Here is a 19,935-nt window from a genome sequence, read left to right on the forward strand (position 1 = left end):
TTTGCGCACCGATTATATAACTCCTACAGACTGGCTGGGGTGGTTGTTTAAAGCGAAACGGACGACCCCGTCTGTTATCTAATATATGCTGTGCGGCGCCTTTGATCTTGCCTCAAAACATACACCTTATAGTAGTAAACGACGATCAGGATGGCCTGGAAATAAACACAATTCTGTCTGCCCAGTGTATCCACAATTAACTAGAATGCTTCATATCCACAAATATATATATAGAAAATAGATATTTGCCCACAGCAAATATTCATTTGCTTAATTGCATCAGTATGGTTTATCAGAACATGTACAATGCTTTCTTACGCTTGGTGACGCAGACTGAAATTGAACATTAGGATAACGTCAGCAGGGATAAAAGAGGTCATACCAAAGAACTTTATTTACTAGTGGAAAAGTCAGACATTCCGATCAACCACTACAAGGCCCGGCCGGATCTCAAGGTTGACCAGATCAACACCCCAAAGAAACATCTCTACGCCAAACAAGGAGTCCCTTTCGTCATGGTGCACAAGAAGGGGGGACAGGACATCGAGTACGACATCACAAACTACACAGACTTGTACCACTTCTTCCAGAGTAGTGGCGTACCGACCTCAAACCACTTCGTCGCCAATACCGCCGCCCTCCTTGCCAAGAGTCTCTACCAGAATCCGACCCCCAGGATGAGAAGCTGACCAAGAGACTACTAGAAGGATACCGCCGCTAGACTTCAAGCCACACATGCTCGCCAGCCGACGCCGTGCCTTCCCACGCTTACCCACAGAGAAAGAAAGGATTAAAGTCACCCATAAATCTTATCCTAACGTAGTACTCCAACTTCTAAATGCCTCTCAAAGAAGGATTAAAATCCTAAAGATATCCTATCTACGTGTTATAGGTACTCACAACCTCTAATAATAAACGGTTACGTTTGGTATCCCCAGCAATACTCACTATGGTCATTGGGCAAATGTAAAAATCACAAACCCTAACGAGATTCTGTCTACATGGTCACACCCGGTGATTGTGAAGATCTCAAATTCTATCAACAGTCAGACAGCATGGCTGTTCATATTCATTTACAACATCCTCTTATAAATAGTATAAAAGTGTCCCACACAAAACCTTCTTTTATTTATTCTTTCAAAATACGAAACAGAAAGTGGGGTGTGGGGAAATGGGACATATTCCTACGTGAAATAATGAGACATTAGTAGTGGTGACGGCTATATCATAATTGTACTGTCTAAAGCATAAATTTGGCGAACGAAAAACGTTATATTTGCAATCAAATGGAATGACTCGTGTGGGCAAATGAATATGTTCGCAATCCACAAACAATCATTTTATTAATGGCGAACATTTACCAACCCGCGACAATCGTGTCAACACGGGGGTTCCCCTAGCAATAAACTCGCATCTAAATTCACTACTGTTCTACTGTCGGCTAGCCACAATGGCTAGACGGGACCCTAGTGGAATGGTTCATGCCATAAAAGTCTAACAACCGAACACTAATTAAGACGGGCCGACCTTGTATTTACGGTCTGGTGAACACAGCTCAATGGCCGCTCATTAACTCAAATTTCACATCTCACTGTTTTGTTTTATCTCACTATTCATTTGATAATTTTGTCAACTTCAACTGGAACCCGGTCCCGTGTTACACGCGTGGCACACGCTTGTGCAACGGGTTGCACACGCGCTGCACACCCGTGTCCAACGGGTGCTCACCCCGTGTGCAACCCGTTGAGCACCCGTGTGTCACATGCGTGTTACACGCGTTCTCAACGCGTGTTAGGGGAATGAACTTTTAGGCAGTAGTGTAGCGCAGTACAAACATTGCTTAACCAAAAAATACACTGCCTCAAATGTCTCATGTCATTTGGGTCACGTGTGGTACAGTCATATCCCGATATACTCCAGAGGCGTGTTTTGTTTTGACCGACTTACCCGCACCACACGTCGACCTGACAAACAGGCAAGGATTGTGACATCAGCACATGCGAGGTGACCCATTTAATCTAGAAACTAACTTGATAAGCGCATTGAAGGAAGGTTGATCTAGCTCCTCAAACTGTAAGTACGAAATGTTGATGAATTGTGGACAAGCACAGAATTCTTCAATGAGTATACAATATAATGTTACTGGCGTAATTAGAGCTACACATCTATGTTTGTTGAGTAGTACAAGTGAGTATTATTGACGTAACTATAGGTACATGTAGTACACATCCAGCCGGAAGCATAGTGGTAACTTCCGTATTGTTTATTGAGTAGTACATTATAGTGTTATTGAGATAACTAGAAGTAGGACACATCATGTCGCAGTGACTAGCAGTAATGCACGTCATCGTTTTTTTTAATAGCCCTGGTTATTCGCGAGCATAGCAGCGAAATAAGGTTCTTTTGTTTAACGACAGAGTAACCACTATTTCAATTCTATCTTGACTGCATGTAACGTAGGTTCACCATAGAAGCTCTGCACTGCTCCGCTGTACTGTCCGAAATCTACTGGTCGCGAGAACATAGCGACAATTCAGGCCTTCTGCAGCTGATTTTAGAGGGGCCTTCAAATTACAGACCATCGTGGACAGTATCATATGGCCTTGTCCCAAACAGTTTATTGTTGAATAAGTCTTAAAATAATCTAGAGGGTCATGTTGAATACTAGCATAATGTGTAAGGTAAAGGTTTGTAAAAAGGTCACATTATACACACATGTTCATGTCACATTACATATATTAGTTCGGATAACATTACACATGTCGTTTCAGGTCACATTACACACATCGTTTCAGGTCACGTTACACATAGGTCCGGTACACCTTAAACACGTTGTTCCATGTAAGATTACACACATTGTTTCAGGGCACATTAGACACATTGTTTCATGTCGAATTACACAAATTGTTCCAGGTCACATTACAAACCTTGTTTCGGGACACATTAAACACATTGTTTCTGGTAGCATTTCACAAATAGCCCCTGGTCACATTACAAACATTGTTTCGGGAGACATTAAACACATTGTTCACAAATAGCCCCAGGTCACATTACAAACATTGTTTCGGGACACATTAAACACATTGTTTCTGGTGGCATTTCACAAATAGCCCCTGGTCACATTACAAACATTGTTTCGGGAGACATTTAACACATTGTTTCTGGTGGCATTTCACAAATAGCCCCTGGTCACATTACAAACATTGTTTCGGGACACATTAAACACATTGTTCCTGGTGGCATTTCACAAATAGCCCCAGGTCACATTACAAACATTGTTTCGGGACACATTAAACACATTGTTTCTGGTGGCATTTTACAAATAGCCCCTGGTCACATTACAAACACTGTTTCAGGGCACATTACACACATTGTTTTATGTCGAATTACACAAATAGCCCCAGGTCACATTACAAACATTGTTTCGGGACACATTAAACACATTGTTTCTGGTGGCATTTCACAAATAGCCCCTGGTCACATTACAAACACTGTTTCAGGGCACATTACACACATTGTTTTATGTCGAATTACACAAATTGTTCCAGGTCACATTACAAACATTGTTTCGGGACACATTAAACACATTGTTTCTGGTGGCATTTTACAAATAGCCCCAGGTCACATTACAAACACTGTTTCAGGGCACATTACACACATTGTTTTATGTCGAATTACACAAATAGCCCCAGGTCACATTACAAACATTGTTTCGGGACACATTAAACACATTGTTTCTGGTGGCATTTCACAAATAGCCCCTGGTCACATTACAAACACTGTTTCAGGGCACATTACACACATTGTTTTATGTCGAATTACACAAATAGCCCCAGGTCACATTACAAACATTGTTTCGGGACACATTAAACACATTGTTTCTGGTGGCATTTTACAAATAGCCCCTGGTCACATTACAAACACTGTTTCAGGGCACATTACACACATTGTTTTATGTCGAATTACACAAATAGCCCCAGGTCACATTACAAACATTGTTTCGGGACACATTAAACACATTGTTTCTGGTGGCATTTCACAAATAGACCCTGGTCACATTACAAACATTGTTTCGGGACACATTAAACACATTGTTTCTGGTGGCATTTTACAAATAGCCCCTGGTCACATTACAAACACTGTTTCAGGGAACATTACACACATTGTTTTATGTCGAATTACACAAATAGCCCCAGGTCACATTACAAACATTGTTTCGGGACACATTAAGCACATTGTTCCTGGTGACAATACACACATTGTTTCAGGTTACATTACACATCATTTCAGGGCACATTATATACATTGTTCAAGGTCAAAGTTTTCTTTCATCACACAAACTCTTTCATGTCAAATTAAACACAGTGTTCCTGTTGACATTATACATATTGTTTCAAGTCAGAATACACATTGTTTCGGGTCAGATTTCACGCATTGTATCAGGTCAGATTACACATTGTGACAGGTCACATTATACACATCGTTTCAGGTCACAATACATGCATTGTTTCAGGTCACATTATACATTGTTTCAGGTCACAATATACACATTTCAGGACACATTTTATTCATTGTTTCAGGTCACAATACACGCATGATTTCAGGTCACATTATACATTGTTACAGGTCACAATACACGCATGATTTCAGGTCACATTATACATTGTTACAGGTCACATTATACACAACATTTCAGGTGAAATTATACACATTGTTTCAAGTCACATTATGCACATTGTTTCAAGTCACATTATGCACAATGTTTCAGGTCACATTATGCACATTGTTTCAGGTCACATTACACGCGCTGTTTCAGGTTACATTATACAAAATATTTCAGGTCACATCATATATATTCTTTTTAAGTCACATTAAACACATCGTTTCAGGTTACATTATACGCATTGTTTCAGGTCACATTATACACACAGTTTCAGGTCACATAATACACATCGATTCAGGTCACATTATACGCATTGTTTCAGGTCACATTATACACACAGTTTCAGGTCACATAATACACATAGATTCAGGTCACATTACACGCATTGTTCCAGGTCAGATTACATTTTGTTTGAGGTCACATTATACACATCGTTTCATGTCAGATTTTACATTGTTACAAAGCACATTATACACATCGTTTCAGGGCACATTATGTACATTGTTCAAGGTCAAATTTTAGGTCACACAACACTCACTGTTTCGTGTCAAATTAAACACCGTGTTCTTTGTCACATCAAACACATTGTTTCGGGTGACATTATAAAGGTTGTTTCATGTCATATTCTTTCACGACATATTTGACATGTATTGTTCTAGGTCACATTGAAATATATACATTGTGTGTGAAAATGTGGTGCCAGGACTTATGAATTACATCAAGCAATACCAGTGAACCTTATATTACATAACACATTGGCCAATATAACTGTATCAGATCAAGGCGAAAACAAATAATACAAATATGTATGCTTTGTTTGTAAAATGTAAGATTAAGGACTCAAAACGCATGAATCGGAACAGGGGCCGAGCAGCAATATTTGCAGAGCTTTTTTCCTTGACATAGTTTGATCATCTGCTTCACAGTTTGCCAAGATGTCGACCCCAGCGGAAATAGCAGTGGCGGGCGGGTTTAATTTCGATCTGACGGCTGTGGACGGTGCTGTTCAGATGAGTTTGGTTGCTGACACGTTAAGAACGTTGAAGTCACGTCGCCTCTGGAACGATGACATCCTTCTGTCTACATACCCTAAGTCAGGTAACATGGTTGTTAAAGATAAGTGTGTGGGTGACAATGTATCTTGAGCTCCAACCAATCATTTCAATAAATTCTACCTTTTATCCAGTCACTGAACGAGGACGTTGAATGATAGAGATTAACCCAAAGCAACTTTATCATAAATTGTCTTATGATAACGCAAGGCACTCACTGGACGTGGGAGATCCTCAACATGATCGTGGCAGGCAAGGCCGAGTACACCAAACACTGGCAGAACTCTGCCTGGCTGGAATACAGGACCGAGGAAGAGCTGGAGGAACTGGCATCACCAAGGATCCTTCACACCCATTTACTGCCAAGGTAATTAAGAAGGGCATTCGTACCATCTTCTGAGAGAATGCATACATGACCCCTGGTATGTATTATGTATGCGAACGTGTTTTCATCTTCAGTGTTAATCCTACTCACTACATTATAACCTGTAGCAGAATCACGAGGGTACATGGAGTTTTATGCGTATCACGTTAGGTTTTATACAACGAGGGACGCATAAAACCCCATTTTGGGATCCTGCTACAACGAATTTATCTCAACGACATGTTTCAATAGGACATTGTAAAAGAATTCAAACAAATTCAAAATTGATAGAAAATAGCTGTTCGATTGAGCTGAGATTAGCATGCTATGTCAGGTGACTTTCTTTGACTCCGAAAAAGCATGCGGCTTTTTCCTTGGAAGCGTGGTATAAGGGATATATTCTTTCTCTAAGAAATCCACGTGCAGGCTCATTTGCTCGTGGCGGGGTATAAGAGATTTATTACCCCGCTGAGAAATGTATTCCCCTCCATGAGGAGTTACACTGTTGGTCACGTAGACAAATCAGATCTAGCTATTCTGACATGGAGATTTGATAATGTCTGTTCTCACCACTATGCATGTTGCAGTTGTATATGCATTTACGAAAGATCTGTATTTATCAGAGTGTTTATGCAATTCACGCATCCAGGCAGCTGCCCGAGACAGTATGGAAGCAGCGGAATAAGGTGGTGTACGTCTGGAGAAACCCCAAGGACTGCGCTGTGTCTTGTTTCTGTCAGGACAGCCAACAGGTGTGGAGGGACGGCACCCAAGATAAATACAGCTTTATGGGATCATGGGATGACTACCTATCCTTGTATCGGGATGGTTATGGTATGGCTAGCTTTACCAAGACGCAGATACATGCTTTTGATGAACCAGTTTGGTTGATATACATATGCGTACATATGACATACTTTAGGAACAGAACAGAAGAGAACAACATAACTCCTACTGACGACTATTACACATGTTTTCTTATTTCATATTCAATTCTTTTCTTAAAGCTCCGTCTGGGTCGGTTTTCGAACATTTTCATGATTGGCACAAAGCAGCTGAGGAACAAATGATATGTCAGATTCAGTATGAAGATATGATAAAAGTAAGTACCTCGATAAGAAATATTATAGCATATATACTAACATGGTATCAAAGGCGATACATATATATTGAAGTGTAAAATCGGCACTGCTTCCACCTTTCGGATGAATATGGGAAGCGTTATCACGCTTTTATTGACTAAAATCATCAGTAGAACAATCGAAACGATCTCCTAAATGCTAATGTTATGACGAGAGTCCACAAAGTTACAGCAATGATGGGAAACGGAAGTTCTGTTTAATATGATGCAATTGATCCTGTGTTTACGGGATCTTCTAAGAACGTGTTCCAGTGTCGTTCTTTATATTAACCATTATCAGTGGCTATAACACTATAAATGGATATAACATTTAAGCCCCTACATCAGTACGAGACTAGTGTTTATACTTTCTAGTTAATACACTTTAAGCAGTTGTGTGTGCAACATCTAATGTGTCCACGAAATCTGTTTTACTTCAAAAGAATTGCGTGCACGAGATAAGAAGAATTGCTGAATATCTTAACCGCCCTCTCCCGGAGAAAACATACGTTGCGATAGCAGAAGCATGTTCCTTCAGCAACCTGAAACACGCCAACGAGAACATCAAGGACCAGACGTTCCACAACAAGTGGCAACAGGGTTCAAGTGGATACTTCAGAAAAGGTGACTGTTTGGCATGTAGCACCCGTGAAGATTCGGGTAGACAAAAGGTCTTCAGCAACCTATGCTTGTCGTAAGAGGCGGCCAACGGATCGGGTGGTCAGACTAGCTGACTTGGTTGATGCATGTCATCGTATGCAAATTGCGTAGATCTATGCTGACGATATCAAGCACTGGCATGTCTGGTCTAGATTCGATTATTTACAGACTGCTGGGATATGAGTGCGGCGTAAAAACACATAAAAACAAAAACTCGTCCAGTAGACAAATAAAATGCACCTTTACTTATAGGAATCAAAGCAAGTCGATGATGGATATTGCTATTCTAGACTTATTAGATTTAACAGTTCAAGAGTGAGAAACATTATTTGCGTTCGCAATGTTCCAGAGTAGTCATGTAGTCAATCTGGTATACAATTTCGACTGTATCATAAGCCTGGCTTGAATCATTATCACTTATTCATGCATGAATGAATAACAAAGCACAAAAGTAACTGCAGTTTCAACTTTTGTCTATCGTTGCAAACAACTTTATACGATTTGGTTTGGTTTGTTGTTTTACACCGCACTCAGCAATATTACAGCTATATGACGGCGGTCTGTAAATAATCGAGTCTGGACCAGACAATCCAGTGATTGATATCATGATCATCCATCCACGCAATTGGGATCGATGGCAAGCATAAACCAAGTCAGCTAGCCTGACCACCCGATCCCGTTAGTCGCCTTTTACGACAAGCATAGTCACCTTTTACGGCAAGCATGGGTTGCTGAAGACCTATTCTACCCCGGATCTTCACGGGTCCAACTTTTTACTAGGGGTGGTTGAAAAGTTTTGCACCTAACTATGAAGGATGTACAGTACACTCTTAACAGTTCGATGTATAAAGAAAACTACTATCCAAGCTTACATAATGCATTTGAACTAAATACTCACTAGACAGCATCAAAGTGACTTGGTTTTCTCTATTTGATGAAAATGGACCAAATTGGCTATTGCGCTGTCAACAAGTATCAACAACAGTGTCAACTGAAAGGGAAGAGTGCTTCACGGTGGAAGAGAGAGCCTCCAGGATGATCAAGAAGACCGTCAACCGCCACGACTAAGAAACATCGTGACACAATACATGACATGATTATTGATGATCAACGGCATTTCACATAGCCAATGCAGTTGACATCTCTAATGAGAGACTTTGAGAACATTCTGAAGAATGAACATGGTTCCGACTTCTGATCAGAAACATTCAAGATTCATCATCTCTTATGAGCGAGCATCTATGTCAGTTTATAGCAGACCAAGCTCATTGTGTTGAGTGAAGTGTAATCATGGATGTCTTATGTTCACCACTATCACCAAAAGAGACTAAAAAATCAAAGCATTGGCAACATCTACCCTCTCCTCCTCCGAAGATGAAGGCATAGTCTGTTTCATCAGCTGACAAGACGATGTAATCCTACTGATGGACTGCCTCCCGAAAGGTCAGGTCATTAATGGCCGATGTGATACTAGTTTGCATAGGCAACTGCGCGAGAATGTCACAGCTAAAAGTCATTGACAACTCTCTGAAGGTATGTTCTTCCACCAGGTCTCAGACGTTTACCATTTCGGTGAAACACACGAGCACGGGTATGGTGCCGACTAACCTAGGAACATAATCGGGGCGAACCGGGATTCGAAACCACAACCATAGGTTTCTGGCGTGCCCAAGGGACGCAACTCTGCACGGCGAATCGCGGCGCCTTAGACGACTGGGCCACCCGTGCTCCCTCCAAAACATTAAGAAAGAACTTTCGGATAAATATAATCCATATAAAGATGATGTTATTTCTGCTATGGAATACCTTTACACCACCAGGGGAAGCTTTCTACACCAGTGAGATCCAGACACACTTGCATCGTTGTAAGAAGTGTGTGGACCGCGGAAGGAATGATGTTAAAAAGAAATCACTCAATCAGCGCAGTCCATCGTAGTTAGGCTCAGAACTTTTCAGCTCCCCAAAGTATGGTAGTCCAAGTCATTGTTGTTAATACACAATAATTAAATGAAAGGTGTTTTTTGGTTACATAAATTTTCATTGTTTTATTTGTGTATGTCTATTTTTGAAGGTTGCCGTATCTCAAGATATCAAGAAACCAAAGATCCAAAGAATCTATGTAATGATACATTGATTTTACTTTACAGGGAAATCCGGTGATTGGAAGAACTGGTTTACAGTCGCCCAAAACGAGAAGTTCGATGAAATAAGCGAAGCAAAGCTCAACAAAACCTTCCCCTATTGAAATTCATTTCCAAGGTGATCATAAAGGGACCGACTATTATAACAACAGGATTATTAACAAGACAGACAGAGGTTGAGTGGCAATGAACAAACTAAGTTGAGAAGTCGACTGCCATGAGGAATGTCACTTGGACTGCCACGTAATGTTTCGGTTTTGGCACTAAATACAGAGAATACGGTAATCTCTTCAGAAGAAACTACCTTAGCATAAATGCACAATTGCATGAATTCCAGTTATATTTAATTACTCCAGGTCGTATTTGTTGATCATATTCCAGTAGATAGGACAGTTTGACTCTTCAGATTGAGTAACCAAGGCCATATACACCTTGAAAAGCGGTATACATTATTTTTATATATCCCAGCCATAGTCATGTATAGCTACAAGCGACATTCATCATTTACTGTCTAAAATATCACTGATGCCTGCTGATAAATTCGTACAAGAAGACTGAGTCGTGTCGATATCAATTACGGATAAAATCACTCTTTTGTAATGTAAAGAGCAAGGGACACAAGACAAATCACCTTTGCCATGGAACAGTTATTAGATAATCGGATACTCCATGTACAGAACCATGCAATTATATCCACTTTAAGACTATCCAGGGACAACGTATTTCTAATCGGTTGCGTTTGATTGTGATGTGCTGCGGGTTACAGTTGTGGTATCTGCGATTCCATCATGTTTTGCCTGTACCAAACACAAAGAGTGTGAAATATAACAAATGTAAAAGAATAATGACTGTGTTGTAGAGTAATAATGATGTGGCATACTGTTGTTATTATTCTATTCCTCGAGGAATACATCGAAACAGCAAGGAGTAAAACTGTTGTGAGGTACCTTTACTGCAAACGGTTAATGTCAAATCACAATAAAAGCATGCCAATGGCAATTACATTTTCAGAATCATGTATTCTTTCAACACCATCGCAAAAGATCAAGTTGAAACCAATGGTCATATAAATAAGCTGGATCTGTTTGATCACAACAGAACTCATATTGTCCCACAAAATCACATCTAAAAAGGAGACATCAGCAAGTAAATATATATCAAATGTGTATCAACATTTTTCGCCGGGATATCAAAAATTTATCTCCTTGTTACCACCTACAAGTTCAGCTTAACATAGGTGCTCCTTTGGTCAAAAGTGTGTTTCCCGTGTAATGAGTGTGTCAGGCGTTGCACACGAGGGGCGAACGGGGTGCACACCCGTGTTCAACGCGTTGAGGACGGGTTCCACGCGTGTGACCTTCGGGTTGCGTCTTAACTTCATTTGGTATGACGCGGCCGGGGATCGAACCCCGGACCTTCCACTCTCCGGGCGGACGCTATACCACTTGACCATGGAGGCGTTTTTTTTTCCATATTACGAATGAAGGATACAATTCTCGTGAATTGCTGAAATTATGTTTTTTTTCCTAGACGACCCCTAACATAGCCACAGGACAAGCTCTAACATATCACACAAGACAAGCCCTGACATAATCACAAGGCAAGCCCTTACACAACCACAAGGCAAGCCCTAACACAACCACAAGGCAAGCCCTAACACAACCACAAGGCAAGACCTAACACAACCACAAGGCAAGCCCTAACACAACCACAAGGCAAGCCCTAACACAACCACAAGACAAGCCCTAACACAACCACTAGACAAACTCTAACACAACCACAAGGCAAGCCCTAACACAACCACAAGGCAAGCTCTAACACAACCACAAGACAAACTCTAACACAACCACAAGGCAAGCCCTAACACAACCACAAGGCAAGCTCTAACACAACCACAAGACAAACTCTAACACAACCACAAGGCAAGCTCTAACACAACCACACGACAAGCCCTAACACAACCACAAGGAAAGCCCTAACACAACCACAAGGAAAGCTCTAACACAACCTCTTTGGACAAGGGCTTGTTTGTTTGTTGTTATATATTCTCGCGACCTGTATACAACCGAGTCTGGAAAAGACAATCAAATTTAAATGCGTGATATTATGACCAAAGTGTCGCGCCGTCGGGGTTTGAAAACACGCTATTTGTTTGTTGTTTAACGCTTCTGCGTTATCGCGTTATACGTTGCTGCGAACTTTTTCTTACCCGGATTCCCTACGGAGATGTGTTTTAAATCGTTATTCTTGCTCAGAAGTTGTTTGATCGAGGTTACAACATTCAAGGCTTCAGTAAGCTTTCAAAACGGTTTATGGTAGACATGTGGAGGACATTTCTAAATTTGACGCATCAGTGACGAAAATAATGTGCGATGCAATCCACTATTTTGACTTGTACCATATGTTCCCGTGTTTTTTCAGGTGAACATTCGACTTGCCTTTGCATGTGTTTGTGACGGGTGCCACAGACAGGGGAGGATACACTCACCTTTTCGCGAACACCTGGTATCATAACTACTTGATAGTGATGCATAAACACTTGCTCATGATCGATTCTGGTTTATGCAGTGATATCTGGTGGAAAGGGTTTTGTCGCTTTATTTTAAAAGCAGCTAATGGGTAATGGCGCGGTTTTGATCTTGAGTGAGTGAGTTAAATTTTTCATCGCATCGGCAATATTGCAGCCCAATCGCGATGAGAACAAGATAATAATTTCGATATTCCTGTCAACAAAGGACAGTAAAATGGTAGGGTAAATATCACAATTAAACAATAAAACAAACCAGATCAAATTTAAAACACCATTAAGTACATAGAATAATAATATCAATTAAAAATAGGCTATAAACCACCAGCAACCAAAGTTAGACCACCTCACTGGGGATCATGGGGACTTACATTACCTTTGCTTCCTGCATGAATCCCCAGCAGGATTTAAGTCATCACTTTAGACACCAGTGGCTGTACCATATGCTTGCCAATATTAAAAAGACACAACAAAATTTCTAAAACACTAGTCAATATTATATACTTTGATTGATAATGGATTTATGTGTCACTGGCAGGAGGGTTTTGATCTTGATCTTGGTTGTCGTAATCATACATTTTGAGACGCAATCATACGTTTTGAAAGGCAGTGTGTACTGTTATCTGGGAGGATTCAGTAAACATACAAATAGTTATGAAAACGTAATTAACATGAACTTGATATATAAATATGTTCAACAAGTAGATCAAATCATATTCAATCTCAATGAAGCATAACAGCTGTACTGCAGTGTCTCTCAGAGTCATTCGTATAGCGGGAAATGCTCCATGCTGCCGTGGACACGCAATCACCAAGTCTCCAAGTTTGACCAACCGATCCCCTAAGTCGCTTCATACGACCAGTAATATTGCAGGGAACATGTTCTAAATGGGACTAACTTAAATAAAAGTGGCAACATCCTTCATATATATCAACGTTATTGTCATAGGCTAAGATCTGTGAGGGGTCAGGTTTTTCCTCAAGGTCATAGCCAGAAGAAAAAAGGTTTGTTTACCGCTTCTTATGTGATAACGATTTACTACAGATCAATGACACTTCGTACACGTGTTTGTGTGTGATAAAGATTTACTACAGATCAATGACACTTCGTACACGTGTTTGTGTGTGATAAAGATTTACTATAGATTACTAAAGTTTGGGCCCACGGGCATACCTTCAAATGTTCACCAAAATGTTGGTTTTTTGTAAACTTTGGTACATCTTCCTTAACGCCATAATGGCAGTTCTGCTTCTTTGTGTACTGGTAAATCCCCGTGCGATTTGTGTAATATATGCGAAAGAGGTTTAAACTGGGAATAGTTTAGCTTGTGATAAGCAGACATTGATGGTCAGGCCCATAACACAGGAAGTGGAATCATGTTAGCTTGAGGCAAGAAACTTTAGTCTGGTATGAGGCTGAGCTCAATTTTATCGAACCAAATATTATGGTATCGCGCTAGACATGCGTTGGTACACAATATTGTTTAAATTACTGTCGGAAATGCTAGAAAACTGCTTTTTGCCTGTTAAGAAAGACTATAATTTTTCACAGACAGTTGTTATTGAAATATCGAGTAACTACCGATCGCCCTACCTGTGGTTTGAAGTATTTCAGTCACAAGGAGTCCTATCGACAAGTTTACAGGAGACAAATTCGAACGAAAACAGGAAGTTCACATTTATTCTAAGACCATGGTGACAGTCTGAAACGGACAATAGAGATATGCGCACGTGACTCCGTCATAATGATAATAATGTAGTCTTCATAAAACATTTATTCCACACACAAAAATCATTTTGGGAAATTTCTAGATGTGAAACTTCTAAAATGATCAAATGACGTTGCGGTTTATTTTTGTTAACATTGCTCCCATGGTGCATGTTACATTACACTTACATAACCATAACCATGGTACACGATATGGAGTCTGTACAGGGAAATGTATACAAGTTCTTTATACTTTAGAGAGATAGAGGGAAACCATTTATTAAATTAGATAGGTTGAATTACCGAACTGTCCAAGCTATGGGGTTTTCAATTCATACCATCAAGTCTACGGTATGATAAGAAAACAAAACAGATATAGGGGTGGTCTCAAAACCAAAACTGGGACGTTAAAGGATATTAGACAGCTTTGATACAGGGTGATTAGGCGTATAGTGTACAAGCTTTATGAGCAGAAGGTAACCCTGACTTGTAGTAGAATTTGGGAGGAATTAAAGATACGATTAATGTTTCCCAGACTGCACTATTGCTCTCCAAGAGATGGGATTTTGATACGCTGCACGTGGCGATGACCGAGCACTTTTCAGGAGAAAATATTCCATCCTGTCTGTGAGGTCGCATTATCTCCGAACCATTCAGAACCATCACAGTCAGGGCGTCCAGAATTTTTTTGCTTTGATGAATCATTCCACTGACTATGTGGCTATCGGCACAGGTAAAGGTGATCGTGTCATTGTTTTGTACGCTGCAACCCATGATATGGGGCTTATTGATGGATGCGTTCAAGTTTTCGAGGCGAAAAAGAAAACTGGTGATTTTCATAATGAAATTATAGGAGGTGATGTGTTCATAGACTGGTTGTAACTTCAGCTGTTGCCCATTTTAAACAACGCCAGTGTTATTGTCATGGATAACGCCAGTTAATAAAACGTCCGGGAATCAGATACTGTCGCTAAAACCATGAGTAATCTGAGGGAGATCATACGGGAATATATGACATTGTCGACTTCAGACCATATGTAACGAAAGTCCAGCTCATGGAGAAAATTCGGCTGAATAATTTATAAGAAACCAGTAAAGTACAAGACAAATGTGCTGGCGGCACAACACGGTTACTTTTCTTACGTACGCCAGTCAGACACTGTGAGCACAACCCTGTTGCGCCCATCTTGACTTAGTGTAAAGGGTTCGTAGCAAAACATAACACAACATTCAAAAGTACAGATTCATATACGTCATCAGCGGAGATAAATGCTACCTCAAGAAACCATCTGTAGAACAACAAATACTTCTGGATTCCAAAACTGCAACCTTCCAAAACTCTTCCCGTTTTGATAGCTCTTAACTAGTCCGTCATGTTTCCAAGCAAATATAATGCAGTATATATCCTAAATTGTTACCTCTTCAAGGCATGTCAATTAAGTACAATAACAGCAATATTTTGAGACCACCCCCAACTCGGTGACATTTGCAGGCCATTTCATACATGCATGACAACACACGAATATTTTCAAAGTTTATCATCCTTTTACCTGTAAAAGTACATTCTAAGGGTAATCATAATGTCAGTTAGGACAGGCAAGATTAGATCAATTCGCGTTATTTTGATATGTGCTCTTTTTATAGTCCTATGACTCGTATTTTTTACATGAAGCCAGAAAAGCAGATTTCTAGCATTTCCGACAGTACTTTAGGTCCTTTCTCTATAGAGAAGGTGATGATGTCGTGCAGTGCATCCGTTTGGGGGGTTTGTGGAGGAACAATTGCCGATAAGGTCTCGCTAATTATGTGAAGTTGTATTGCAAATGTAGCTTCGCACAGATCTCTCGTTTCTGTGTACAGTCGTGAACATGATGTGACGAGGATCATAGCTTGGATATATGTAGAAGGAAGGCAGTGGGCGGTACAGGACAAATGTCTGACATGAAGAACTGGTAACTTTTGACAGAAGCTGTGGCTGTGTTATTGGGATTCCCGACAATCCGTCGTGATGAAAGTAGTACGCTTCGTACACGCTTGACTCTTCGCGATCGGCGTTCCATCTTGCATCCTTGGCTTAAAGGGGGCGAAGGTGGCCCAGTCGTCTAAGGCGACGCGATTCGCTGTGCAGAGTTGGGGCAGAGTTGCCAGAAACCTATGATTGTGGGTTCGAATCCCGGTTCGCCCCGATTATGTTTCTAGGTTTGTCAGCACCATACCCGTGCTCGTGGGTTTCACCGAAGTGGTCAACGTCTGAGACCTGCATCACTTCGGGCTTTCCTCCCACATTAAGCTGACAAGCCGCGATATAACTGGAATAATGTTAAAAGCGGCGTTAAACCCAACTCACTCACTCACTCCTTGGCTTAATCGACTTACTCAGTTTCATTCCTTCAATATTAACAGTTGTAGGTTATGCATATAATGAATGGCAAGTCTTCTATCCGCTTATGTGGCCTACATGGATATAGGTACATCTACCTCAAGTCAGTAACTAGACGACTTGAAACCCGAATCAAGCATTGTCACGACCACGTATATACACAAAATCAGTATCTAGAAAATCTTAGACCCTGGATCCCGCAGTGTTACACACACGCATGGAACCTACAGAAATCCAACTATATTTCAATTAGCATGGCCATTTCTATACTGTTGAAGAAACCCAGGATGTATAAAAAACAGGTACCATTTTGGCAGCAGCAACATAGATTGCAGTCTAGAAATATTTATATTGAGTGTGTTGTCTCCTTCACTTCACCACAACTCAGACAGAAGGCTGGCGTTGCCTCTGTAAGAACCTGACGAAAAACCAATCTGCAAACCCCACCACCTTGCCAGCTTCCTTCACTGTTTCAGAGGATCCCTTAATCACAGACCGCCTCCGTGGTCTAATGGTAGAGCGTCCGCCCTGAGAGCGGAAGGTCCGGGGTTCGATCCCCAGCCGCGTTATACCAAAATACGTTAAAAGATAAAAGATGTTGTTACCCTGTCTGGCGCTCGGTATTAAGGGGCTAAAACAAGGACTGGTCGGCTCGGAGTCAGTATACTGTGTCTGAGTGGGGTATTCATGTTAAACTGCGGCATGGTATCTCAGTGTGCTAGCACTATAAATCGGCATCAGTCCGGACTAGTACAAGCAGCCACACAAACACACACACGTACATGCACGTCGCTATATAAGTGCAATAATCTTGGACGCGACGTTAAACCCCATTTCACCTCACCTCACATTAATCACATTAACAAGGTATATACAACCGTCAAGGTCATATTAACGAATTAGATGTAGCTTACGGGGAAGATAGGTCCCTTGATGACATTAACAAAGTAGAATGTATTAAGTGAGCAACGACTTCAGTCAGATTCATTTTTGCTGAATCAGGTTCCAATTGCTGACTCATTATGTTTACGCAAAGGTTTTGTTAAGAAGTATATGTTGAGTCACGTTTCCATAGTTTGAATATTGCTCAATCATGTTGGCGTTTTAGCAGAGGGTACGTGACATATCTGTTTCATAAACCCACCAACTGACAAGACCAGAGGACTTGGTCTTCAAGGTCGGACATATCCCAGTGTTTGTGACTAATACTGATTGACCTTTATACATTAAGACAAATATTAGCACAGAGGGCCCTAAGGAAACGTTAGATTTACTGATCTATGCTCTCACATGAATGTAACCGGGGGTGTTCATGCCCAACACGGGTCGTGATATGTGATGAGGAATTATTGTCGGTCAGAACAAACGCCCCTGTAGGTGAAACTGGGGCGCGAACTGCGTTCACCAAACACGAACTGACAGGACTATATTCCTGCATCTGTTAGAACGATCTCAGGTGAAACTACTACACAAAGCAAATGTTTGTTGTCAGCATGGTCAAGTTGTAGTGGCCGGTGTGCTGGTAAGATGTTGGGTGTTAGTATTTTAAACAAGGCCTATCAGGCGTAAGCTAAATTAAACAAAGGACCGACCCAAGCTACCTACCCTACCCCACAGTAGAAGTTAAATAACAGAAACTCCCCGCAGAGATTGTCATTATTCTGCTGCAGCGCCGTAGAATACAGCAACCACAAAGGTTTATTAAATTTAATGCAATACAATAAAAGGTTAAACCATCATTTCATTAAAAAACATTGTATGTATACAAATATATAAAATACAGAAAGTACATATATATAAAACACTGCCACATGAAGATGAGTGAGTGAGTAAGGTTTTACGCCGCTTTTAGCAATATTCCAGCAATATCACGGCGGGGGACACCAGAAATGGGCTCCACACATTGTACCAATGTCGGGAATCGAACCCGGGTCTTCAGCGTGACGAGCGAACTCTTTAACCACTAGGCTATCCGACCGCCCCTCACATGGAGATGAAGGTAACACGACCTGTCTTGTCGTTATGGTTACGTCGTCGTCAGTTATTGGAGGTCCGCACATGGTCGTATTGCTATTTGATGCATGGGATGGATCTGGCGCCACTTCATATTGGACCCGTGAAGATTCCGGGGTAGAATAGGTCTTCAGCAACCCATACTTGCCGTAAAAGGTGACTATGTTTGTCGTAAAAGGCGACTAACGGGATCGGGTGGTCAGGCTCGCTGACTTGGTTGATGCATGTCATCGATCCCAATTGCGTGGATGGATGCTCATGATATCAATCACTGGATTGTCTGGTCCAGACTCGATTATTTACGGACCGCCGTCATATAGCTGGAATATTGCTGAGTGCGGCGTTAAACAACAAACCAACAACAAACAACACTTCATATTGTACATGTATGTCTGCAAATTGTTACATGTATTACTGGTAGACACAAGAAACAAGACAAGACCTGCGGTGTGACTTAAAGAATATGAATAATTGGCACCTGGATACATCATCCGTGTCACGACAGGTGCATGCCGTGTTGAATAATTCCCACTGCATAACTGATTTGATAGTGTGCTACATATAGACATTTATTCATAAAGTCGCGATTCATTTAAAGTTAGGGGGACGCGGGTGGCCCAGTCGTCTATGGCGCCGCGATTCGCTGTGCAGAGTTGCGTCCCTTGGGCACGCAAGAAACTTAGGATTGTGGGTTCGAATCCCGGTTCGCCCCGATTATGTTTCTAGGTTTGTCAGCACCACACCCGTGCTCGTGGGTTTCACCGAAGTGGTAAACGTCTGAGACCTGCATCACTTCGGGCTTTCCTCCCACATTAAGCTGAAAGTGATTTTGAGAAATGTACATCAAATTTACTGCAAAGGTGCAATATAGGTCATGCAGATATAGTAGTAAGCACGTAAAATGTATAGTGTGTTTAGCATAACATCAAATGTTACCTTCATTCTCTTCTCTTACAAGGGGGCATGGGTGGCCCAGTATCCTAAGGCGCTGCGATTCGCTGTGCAGAGTTGCGTCCATTGGGCACGCCAGAAACCTATGATTGTGGGTTCGAATCCCGGTTCGCCCCAATTATGTTTCTAGGTTTGTCAGCACCATACCCTTGCTCGTGGGTTTCACCGAAGTGGTAAACGTCTGAGACCTGCATCACTTCGGGCTTTCCTCCCACATTAAGCTGACACGCCGCTGGATATAACTGGAATACTGTTAAAAGCGGCGTTAAACCAAACTCACTCACTCACTCACTCATTTAAAGTTAACTGAATAATCAGTAGAACTACTAGTGTACAAATATGTTAGCAGTGACACT

At 41.2% G+C, this 19,935-nt stretch overlaps 1 protein-coding gene across 1 annotated transcript; it reads left to right on the forward strand.

Annotated features, from left to right (window-relative positions):
* The first annotated feature begins 1,904 nt into the window (after positions 1-1,904).
* LOC124130038 (sulfotransferase 1A1-like) lies at positions 1,905-11,004 on the forward strand. Its single transcript, XM_046493372.2, has 7 exons — positions 1,905-2,073; positions 5,590-5,761; positions 5,926-6,082; positions 6,729-6,913; positions 7,087-7,181; positions 7,643-7,823; positions 10,007-11,004. The coding sequence occupies exons 2-7, from the start codon at positions 5,599-5,601 to the stop codon at positions 10,102-10,104; spliced, it is 879 nt and encodes a 292-aa protein (XP_046349328.2). The 5' UTR covers positions 1,905-2,073; positions 5,590-5,598; the 3' UTR covers positions 10,105-11,004.
* The last annotated feature ends 8,931 nt before the right edge of the window (positions 11,005-19,935 follow it).

This window comes from Haliotis rufescens, unplaced genomic scaffold (genome assembly GCF_023055435.1).
Source record: "Haliotis rufescens isolate VD_foot unplaced genomic scaffold, xgHalRufe1.0.p SCAF_9, whole genome shotgun sequence".
Lineage (NCBI taxonomy): Eukaryota > Metazoa > Mollusca > Gastropoda > Lepetellida > Haliotidae > Haliotis > Haliotis rufescens.